The sequence below is a fragment of the Mastacembelus armatus genome, chromosome 3 (genome assembly GCF_900324485.2).
Source record: "Mastacembelus armatus chromosome 3, fMasArm1.2, whole genome shotgun sequence".
NCBI lineage: Eukaryota > Metazoa > Chordata > Actinopteri > Synbranchiformes > Mastacembelidae > Mastacembelus > Mastacembelus armatus.
This window is the reverse complement of record NC_046635.1, coordinates 9,841,084-9,851,670: the sequence shown is the minus strand read 5'-3', so window position 1 is coordinate 9,851,670 and position 10,587 is coordinate 9,841,084. Positions and strand designations below refer to the sequence as shown.

Below are 10,587 nucleotides of genomic sequence, written 5' to 3'. Positions count from 1 at the left end.
TAATTTTTGTTGAGGAATATACTTTCAGTCTACATGAGAACTTTCCAACAGAGAAAAATCATTACAAAAACACAGGATGCAAAAGCTCAGTCCTTAAGCTATAGGGTTTTCCTGTGTTTGTTAACAATTATGAGTAATAGCTACACTAAATCCAAACAGGCTGCAGTCTGCACACAGTAGCCTGGCTGCGATGGTCCTGCCATATTGCCCAGTGTTTATTTTCACAGCTGAAGCTCTGACTTCAAAGGTACCTTTCACCCTTTATCTAACCCCCTGGAGAGACAGTTTTCACAGTTACTTTAAATGTGTGACCAGGGTTGTGACCCTTTAATGTGGCAAATTCTCAGAAATCTCTTTTCTCATAAATTATGAAGAGGGCAAGCAGAATATGCACTAATCCATCTCTATCTCATTATCACAGTGATAGAAAAGTTGCAGATGGTTCTGAAAGTACCTTTGAAATCGCCGCAATATATTATCTTAGTTTAAAAGACATCGTGTCTTCGCCTAGGCAAAGACACTTAAAGGCATCTGAGGAATTCTAATTAGAGCCTGGAGCTATGAGGCTGGACACAGCAGGAGCTGTGGGATGCAGCCACCTCTGGGTGACAGTAACAAGTCTCTGAAATTACGTACTAAACAGCTACTATCCTGCCACATGTATAGTACGACTACCCAGGAAAAACCACTAAAACAGCAGCTGTTCATAGCTAGACCAAGTATTTATCCAAATGTCACTCCACTCATTAGTTATTTAACGATTTACTTTATTCTCCTCATTCAAAGCGTGAAATTGACTTTTCAGATGTCTTAAAATGCCTATTAACTGGATTCATTTTAATTCAAATTTCATTTTACATGTCAAAGGACCCATTTAACATGAACTTAGGTACAAAGTACTAGAAGAAAATTAGTGAGATCTACAAGGTAGCCCTTCCTCCTGGTTAATTTTAATCTTAACTTTACACTAAATTCAGAAAGGGGAAGCTGACAAAACAGCATTTGTCCACATTAATGTCTTTATTGCAAGCATATCATGAGAACTAATGAAACAAGTAGATAAAGTGTCCAAAATAGCAGTAAAGGCTATGACTCAAAGAATACATCATGAATGCAAAATTGTCTCATTCTTTTAATACATGTTTCTTGGAAATTGAACAGAACATAGACATTACTTAAACGTAGTTTTCAGACAGATGTGATATAAAAAACAGCACAGAAGCAGCGGAGCATTCTTTACTTGCTGTGATGAAAAGGTTGTAAAATGGGCAGTACAGGGGAACAGCAGGTGACTTTTATAAAGTCAGAGGGCTCGGCTGGATCAGTATTCTCAGACATTTGTCTTTTTCTGGGAGAGGTTGATCTTGTCACCGAGGCTCAAGGCCATGCCCTGTTGAATGAAGGAGGAAGATTTATTGTAAGACTGTATAAATAACATTTATTAGATTAAGATTAGATAAATTATAGTGTAAACTCACATGTAACATTCTATTTAATATATTACATCTCCCTGTTGATTCAGTACAGTTCTTCCAATTGCATATCAGATTAAAGTGTTATCCTTTGATCTGATGAATTGGCCACATTGATTTCAGGGCAAATAAATTTAACCAAGCTTTTACTTTTCCAACCTGCAAGGTTTTGTGGTGCAGCAGCTTTGACCCACCTGACTTTTGGCTCTAATGCGTATGTGTCCGTTGACTGGTGCATCAGGCCCCAGGTGGATGGGCTTCTCGATGCTGACATTAGCCAGGGCATCTTCTCCAAAGATAGAACGGGCATAAAGGTTGGCAGCCATGAAGCCACAGAAGCCAGACAGCGCCTGGTTGATAGGATAGAAAAAATAATATTTTGACACACTCTTAATATGATGGGCTAGGTACCTCATCACTACAAAAGGCCACTCTCCAACATGGATAAGTGGAAACAGTTTAAACAGCCTGTTTCATTTATCTTAATGAACCCTGCCCACTTTAAAGCCCCAGTGTACTTTCTTTGCTCTCCTGTGCATTCTGCCTCATACCAACCTTCTCTGGAGTCAGACACTTCATGTTGGTGGACTTGAGGATATGCTGGAGGTATTCATTAAGATCAGTGATGTTGGTGTTCACTGTCACCTGTAAGACAGGAGGACTTAATAAGGACCATTTTCATGTTCACCTTTTTAAAATTTTATATTGTTCTTGATTTGTGAAAAGCTATACATTCAATGAAAAAAGGAAAACCGAGAACTACAAAAAAAAAAAAACATACCCAACTCATGACGCCAAAGTCATATTTTTCAAGAAAGTCAGCCACAGCAGTCATGCTCACCTTATTTTCCCACTCAAACTCTGCCCACATCTGTCTGAATTCTGCGTCGGTGCAGGAGGCTGGCTGGATGTAGTCCATGATGTCAATGTGGATATCACTGAGGACCACACAGTTTCTGTCGCTAGCAGCTCCCGACACATCATAGACTGCGAGGAAATAATCAAGTATCCCGGCAGATAAGACAACATGTTCTGCTCACATAGAGCAAAACAAACATAATGTGAGTTCAATTATAATGTTAAACTGACACAAATTGTGTCTCTTACCAATGTTGCCAAATATAATGCCATTCTCTGTAGAAGCCACCTTGACATTGGCTTTGATATTAGCAAAATCATGAGGGGCCAAAGTCAGAGGTGAAGGCTTCTCAACCAACTTGAGATCACCTGCAGATGATACATGTCAGTTTAATGAAATGCATATAAAGTACAATGCTTAAATGAAATGCTTAAATGTCACCAGTATGAATCAGCATTACAGCAGAAGAGAACCTGTACATTTGTCCAGGGAGGTGGAAAGTTAACTAGACTAACCTAAAGTGGCCAGCTCAAGGGTGCAGTTCTGGAGAGTGTCACTGGTTTGGTTGACCACCAGCACGTCCAGCACAATGTCATATTGATTAACATGAACATAGGCTTCAGCGTACACTGGGTCTGAGAAGCCTGTCAGCTGCGTCACCTAGATTAGGCAAACATGAATTACATTTGATTCTAAATGATGTTAGGACAACTAAATGCAAATACTGTATTTTCTCACAGTAAGAGGTTTCACTTATAACAGGGATTTCACAGCAGAGATGACTAAGCCTTGAGCTGAAAAAACTGTCATGAGTCAAAAATAATACCCATTGCTAAATAAAAATGAAATAAATAAACAAAAAATAACACTAATTGAGTTAAATTTCACAATATAATTAAAGCACAGACAAGAAAAGCTGTGTTCTTTCCCACTGTTCAATTAAAGCAGCATCTTCCACTTGTCTTGCATAGAAAGGTTTCTGCCTGGCCTTGTGGTCTACCTTGTTGAGTTTTGAAGCCAGGGGATCAGCAGCCTCTTTCCTCTGAGTGTTGCCCATAGCAGCCAGCAGACTGAGCTGGAACTGGTCCTCCTTAGAAGTCATCTCATTTTTGGCTGTCAGCTGCATGAAGGAGATGGGGTCGTCTGCCTGTACTGTTACGTTTCGTTTCTCAGACTCTTTCTGTGATCAGAAAAATAAACACATATGGTTAATTCTGGGGGTATAATGCAGCGTAAATTCTTGGAAACAAAACATATAAATCTTAGAAACATGTATCACATGTTCTAAATACACATTTGAAATAATAAACAAGCTGGGTACAAAAACATTTAACAACAAAAATGTGTTCACTTCCTCTGCTCGCTTCAGCTGGGCCTGCTTCTCAGGAGGTTTTAAGTATTGAGCCCAGCCCCGAGTCAACTGTAATTACCTTCTGTGACAATTTCTCTTCCTCCAGTCTGACAGTCAGCATATGTGACAGGGATTTGCGGCACTCCTTGTTAAAAATGTCATTCATAAGCGGTGAGCACTCTGACAGGACCTTCAGGCAGAGTGAGATGCGGTCCACATCATCATCTGTAATTGGCTTCTTGGGCAGGGAAGACTTTCCCAGGTGCAGCACAGTGACCATTATCAGCATGGCCTCTGCAACGAATGACTAAGGGGGACAGTAAGACAGCACAGATAAGAGGAACAGGTAAGTGGTTAAATGCTTTTAAAAAAGGTGTTGTCTTTCACAGAAGTGACGAGAAGACAACTTACATTTTGTTTCTTTTTTTCTGGAACAATAGCAACATAGCGCAGGGCCACTTTGGTTAATGTGGTGGCCAGAGAAGCTGCCACATAGAAATCTCCATCCATCAGGAAGCCTCTGAGTGGAGGCCTGAAACAACAAAAAAAAAAAAAAAAAAAAAAAAATCAGTGTTTAGGTGAGCCGAATGATGAGATGACCAAACTCCAAATAATCCATAGGAATATGGTCTAATAATGACATTGCTCCACAATGTACAGTGTATACCTATCCTCCTCTTTCTTCGAAGGCCTGGAGGAGCTGAGGGCACTCTGTGTCACATAGGTGCCCATTTCTGTCACTAGCTTCTGGGCTGGAGCTGCAGTCACTTCATCCTCTGGCTTCACCTCACCGGTTTCTTTCTTTATTTCATTTTCTACAATTGGGATCTGTCCCAGCACAACACAGATGTCAGATATTTGTGACTAACGGCTAAGCTTGTGTTACATTAAATCCTGACAACAGTCGACAAACATACCTCTCCCAAGGACCTGCGGACTTCTGTCATCACGCTCTGAATGTCTTCCTTGGTGCTGCAGTATTCTCCCAAGATCCACAGCGCTCCCCTGTAGATCCTGAAATACAAAAAGGTTGATGAAAGTCACTAACATGCACAATCTTACAAACTCCTCTATTGATATTATACTCTGAAATGACAGGACAGTAGAAAAACCTTATGACGTGACTTTCAAAAGACAAAGGTTTTATAGATCAAAACAAGTGATAAAGATCAGTCCATTTTCACTGTGCAGAACTTCAGAGTTACCCTGTACATTTTCTATCTTCTTCTTTGCTTCTTAATCACATTATTGTTCCTCACACTAAACCTTTCAAATAACATAAATAATACAGCATGCTCAAATGAGCAGGTCAGTTCACTTGTCTGACAGAGCACTGACTTGTAATTATTAAGCTCTGACTCTGTCGAAAGGCTTAATAAATCATTGGCTGTTTTACTTATTAAGCTAAATGAAGTAAGATAATGTTAATTTCACCAGACTGTGTTAGACTATTAGGACAGAAGCAAAATGATTAAGAAAAAGTCTGCATAAGGTCTTTTTACAACGTACTTGACAGTTTTGATGGCATGAAAGACTTCCAGCATCTTCTCAATAATGAGGGGTCTCAAGTTGTCAAATCTCTGGATGGCCTCCCGTACAAACTCCAGCACGTCAGCAGCAGCCGCCTCATTAGTGTCACTTAGGAATTCCATGAGCTGTAAATATATCAACACAGAGAAGTCTTCATATATAAACCACCATTTGGGTCTCTTGCAAAAACCTTCTTTTCGATGTGTTTCAATAATAAGAAACTCACCACAGGAATGACGTTGGCAGCCATGTCAGGGAATCGCACACTACAAGAGTGGAGCGTGCGCACTAACAGCTGCCTGTATTTATCAGTGTCTTCATGTTCCGTTACATTGTTTGTCTTGATCACCTCTTTCTTCAGAACAATCACCAACTGTAAAAGAAATAGGTGTCACTGTATTTGCAGTATATTCACGTTTTTCTCCGTGCTAATGCTAAGACATGAAAACAACAACAAAAACATTGATATCCTGTGCAGGCCACTAACCTCTTCTACATTGCGAGATGAAACGAGGTCCAGGGCCAGCTGCAAGGTTTTCTTTCTGACTTCCAGGTCAGGAGTGCTGAGAACACGCAGGATGTCCATCACAAGATCCTGAATATAAATAAATAAATAAATAAATAAATAAATAAATAAGCAATAATTTAATGGGTAAGAGTTTCTTTTTTCAAATTTTGAATTATGTTCTTTTTAATAAGACTTTATTTTAAACTATGTACAGCCATAATATAAAGTACCTGGAGTACACGCTCATGGGTGGGATGCTCCTTCAGCTCAATCAGACGATCAAGAACAATCAGCTTCACATTGTTGTCACTCTCTTTGATAATCAAATCAATGTAGCACTGGGCAGCAGCCTGGAGTTCAACAGTGCACAGAATGCATAAGACATTGTGCAAGATCAAAAAACATCCCTACTATTGGTTACAGTGCAACCCCTCTATATTATAAATGGTATATGAGACGCACAGGGTTATAGGCAAAATTTGGACATGTACCTTAATAGCAGTGGGAGCACTGGAGAGAGTTACAAGAGTGCCAGCGGCCTCGTATTTAACAGCCGGGCTGGAGGACTGCAGGAGGTTGTAGATGCAACGGATAAACCGAGCACGCTCAGAGGGGTTAGCGTGGCATACCTAAGAGGAAGATAATCAACAACAGCAACAGCTCAGACATTAATACAACACTTCTGGTAAAACATGATTGTGCTACAAAGCTTAAATAACTCACTTTGTAGATCAGCTCCACAATGACCAGCTGAAGAATGTCACCAAAAGTGTGAACTTGGTCAATACATGTGCTGAGATAATCCAGAGCTCGATCCTGTAGGATATGGAGATGTTAATAACACTATGTAGGTCAGCCTTTGGAGGCAGAGTAAGTATAGTAGCACATAATAGTGGAAACCGTAAGAAAAGGATAATACACACCTGATCTGCATGAATCAGCATCATGAATGCATTTCTCTTACAGCTAGCATCTTTCTCATTGACAAGGAAATCGTGGATCAACTCTGGTGCATCTGGGATGAGATGTTCAAAGTTCCTAAAATTTAAAAAATCTCATTAGTTGAGTGGCCTAGATATATATGGAAAGACAGCTGAACCTAAAATATGTAATAGTTTGTACCTGTAGATGGTGTAGATAGCCAGGACAGCGTTGCGGCGCACGTAGCTGTGGCGGTGCTCCAAGCAGGCCCGGATTGCTGGCATGAGAGGCTCAAGCAACTCAGACTCCTTTAGCTTACACAGGAAACGCAGAGTGGAGCCACGAATGAACTCGTTGGGATGCTGCAGGTCCTGAAATTCAAAGAAAGGTTTCACATGATTGATAAATGACTTTAAAAATAAAACCATCTATTGAACTATCCATTGAAGGTTCCATTTCAGCAGTTACACTGCTATGGCATTATTGATAAAGGAAAGCACAAAATTAAGCTCTTGAACCAGAAATCAGTAGAAGCTTAGTTGAAATGATAGGGGTTATTTCCTCAGAGAGATTGTTCACCAGTCAATCTTGAAAGTGTTCTGGTCTGTCATGATTATGGATGTCCCAGAGCTCTTATTTCTGCTCTGAGGAACAAGGTAGTTACAGACTGTTACAGACTAACACATCTTATTATCAGAAATCAGTTTGTGTTTGGACGCTTCTCATGTCTCTTAAAACATTTTACCCCACTTACTCTGACTTTGCTTTTTTTTTTTTTTTTACCTTGTATCTTTTAAGGGTGGGCCTAAAATCAATAGATGCAGATTTACCATAGTATATGACTATTTTAAAAAGATATTAACATACATTTTCTCATTATTGCTGTTATAAAAAAAAAATTTTTTTCTATTACACACTTTACAAATCCAGAATATGGATCACATCAGTTGAAGAGAACCATTGGAGTGTCAGATAACTCACCTTTCTGTAGGCGTCACAGACCAAAATCATCTCCTGAAGCAGTTTGCCATCTGGAGTGGTTTTGGGGACAATCTCCCAAAAGACCAGCAAAAGCTTCTTGATGGTATGATCCTGAAGTGGCAGCACGAAGCGGATTATGGTCATAAGCAGTCCTGGCAACTTCTCACCATTCAGGATCATGATTATCACCTTCTTCAGGGCTTCAGTCTTTGCCTTGATCTCCCCCTTTTCTATAGAAAGGTTGATAGAATGTATGATTATTATAACTAGCATAGCCACAAACATGTATTGTGATTTTTTTCACCAAAGCTTTTCTTAAAATAATTTTAATTATTTATTTGAATAGTTTATTTGTATTTTAATGAGGAAAAAAATAATTTGAAAAGTTCAACCAACAATGGTTACAGTTTTTCTCAATAATTCACACATCTCTAAGTCAGTAATTTTACTAAACTAAAATTTCCCTATGAAATACTGACAGGGACATTGTTTAAGTAAACAATGTCAGTTTTTCTTTTAAATCTTTCATAGTTCCAGTGCTCTCAGCAACACAACTTCATTTCTATCACCTCCACTGTTCAGAAGAAATCTGTTGAGTAGCTGACCATAAAAAATCTTTACCGAGATCTGCTTTTAGGCTGATTTCAGAAGGGGGCTCTGAGTCAGATGGAACATTGATCAGAGTGTAACAAACGTTCTCTGCAGCTGTCATTTTGCTGCCGGGCTTAAATTTCACTCACTGGATAGGACCTGTAACAAACAGAAAGAAGTGCATATAGTAAACACAGATGCATGAATGCAAGTGCAGCTTATGTGAACAGTGAACTGCAAAGACCAATTAAAAAAAATATATATATACTAAATGTCTTGTGTATTACACTTAAGTTACTACGCATTATGCCTTTTCTCCTATGCCGTCCACAAAACCCATATGATCCAAAACATACTTGGATTAAGTCCATTTCTGTTGAATCAGACAAAACATCCTAATAATAAAGGCCTGGTTAACAAGGCTGTAAGACACTAACACTTTAACTGCCAGCATTAAATATGTTAACATTAACTGCTGGGTTATCTTATTCTGTTAGCACCAATCACCAATTCACTGAAAACAGGAGCTTATGGCACAGGCACCTGTGAGCCCATATGATGCATTTCTCAAATCAATAAGTTAATATAGAAATACTGTAATTCCGAGGATTTTCTATGGATCTGTACTTTGAAAAGGGAAAAGAAGTATAGTATAGTAGAGTATCATCGCTCTACTCAGCCATTACAAAAGGAGGAGCTCAACTAACAGTACTCAAGTAGGGACCTGCACTATAAGTACTATAAGTACTATAAGCAAACCAGGTACCTGGTTTTCATTTATATGTATTTCTATTTATAAACACTGTAGACTTCTATTCCACAACAATTCAAAAGCAAATGATGTTCTTTTATTGGATTACACTGATTTGGCAGCTGTAGATTAAGATTTTACACACAAAGTAAAAAATATGTTAAATTGTAAATTAAATTCATTTAATCAGTCATCAGAAAAGTACTCAGTGACTGTTTTGAAACTGAAAAGTACTCCTCCTTTTAGTGCACGTTAACGTTACATTTCTGCTGATAGCCAATACTGTTTTTGAGGATGGATGGACTCCCGGAGGATTTTTACTGTGGCACTGGCACTTTTCCTCAACTCTACGTAAAAGCTCAAAGACGTCACGTCCAACGTTACAAGGTTTAAACGTCTTTCTACATTTTCTGCTGCTTGACTACAAAACTACAGTGCTGTCGTCACACAAACAGAGAAAACAGCTCAACAAAACACACAGTGTTAAATTATGTTAGTAAAGAAATACATAATCCTGGGACACGCTATGCTAACCCTGCAGCCACCGTTAGAACATGACCGGCTTTCGAATCAACAGTTGTGCAGCACATTTTCAACAAAACGAACAGATGCTGTCGTTAGTCAAAAAGTTATAAGTTAATAATTCAAGATAAATGATCTATAGCTAACTGAGCGAGCAACGGCTAACACCAGTTTAGCCTGACCCAGTTAGCAGTGAAATGGTGGACACTAATGTTAGCTTGCTGTCTTATTTAACAGCTACTACAGATCAGAAACCTGCTTACTGCTCGTGTTGGTGGAAGGTAATGTATACAGCTTACCTAACTGCACAACTGTTATCTCCCGGAGTTGCCTTCGAGATGCAGTTCTGGATATTTACATCTGTAAAAAGACACCCCAAGCGAGCTGTCTCCTCGGCTCTGCGCTACTTCCTAGTGACGTGGAAGATCGCTTTGTCAGCCACGTCACTGCTACCGTGCGCCGTAAGGGTCAAACACCACAGCCACAGTTTCAAACGCGAAAATCAGCAGCCGATGACTCTTTCCATTCAAAAACAAAGACCAAGGCTGGGATTACCAATCTTCCACCAAAAACCCCAGAAAGAGGATTCTGTATAATTTCACTGGTCCCATATGCTGAAGTATAATATCAACTATGATGGGTACTCCTTGGAGGATCTCGTGTAGGAGTACCCCTTCTACACTGATTTATACTGGGTGTTGTTTAAACGTTGTTTAGGCCTGTATCGACTTACTTTATCTTTTCTGTAATTAACGTACCAAAAATCTTGGCTAGGGTAATATTATTCCAGAAGTAGCCTACTATACTAAAGTACAACCAAATTATTTTTCTTATACGTAGGTCTTAAAATTGCTTTAGTTAATATTCAATTGATTGTTCTGTCTATAAATTCCCACAAAGCTGTGAAAAGCCAAAACCATGTTTGTGCTGTCTGATCACAGACTATGCTATCATAAAAACCTGAAAATGACTGTCACTGCTACATTGCATTCAGGATTCAATGCACTTAAGATTTTACTTCCCTTTCATAGAAAAATAAATAATGAATAGTAATTATTTTAACAATAATGAGTGTATTGTAACTGTATTAAGAAAGAGACA

General features: G+C 39.0%; 1 protein-coding gene across 1 annotated transcript; it reads right to left on the bottom strand.

The window, feature by feature from the left end:
* Nucleotides 1–998: 998 nt before the first annotated feature.
* Nucleotides 999–9,922, bottom strand: copb1 (COPI coat complex subunit beta 1). The gene is made up of 22 exons (XM_026320425.1): nucleotides 9,786–9,922; nucleotides 8,244–8,372; nucleotides 7,623–7,852; nucleotides 6,843–7,012; nucleotides 6,644–6,758; nucleotides 6,444–6,536; nucleotides 6,212–6,349; nucleotides 5,951–6,070; nucleotides 5,700–5,807; nucleotides 5,439–5,585; nucleotides 5,192–5,337; nucleotides 4,600–4,696; nucleotides 4,350–4,510; nucleotides 4,094–4,214; nucleotides 3,762–3,989; nucleotides 3,332–3,511; nucleotides 2,847–2,991; nucleotides 2,580–2,699; nucleotides 2,314–2,459; nucleotides 2,028–2,117; nucleotides 1,667–1,822; nucleotides 999–1,390 (listed from the first exon to the last, which is right to left on the bottom strand). The coding sequence occupies exons 2-22, from the start codon at nucleotides 8,332–8,334 to the stop codon at nucleotides 1,331–1,333; spliced, it is 2,862 nt and encodes a 953-aa protein (XP_026176210.1). The 5' UTR covers nucleotides 8,335–8,372; nucleotides 9,786–9,922; the 3' UTR covers nucleotides 999–1,330.
* Nucleotides 9,923–10,587: the final 665 nt, after the last annotated feature.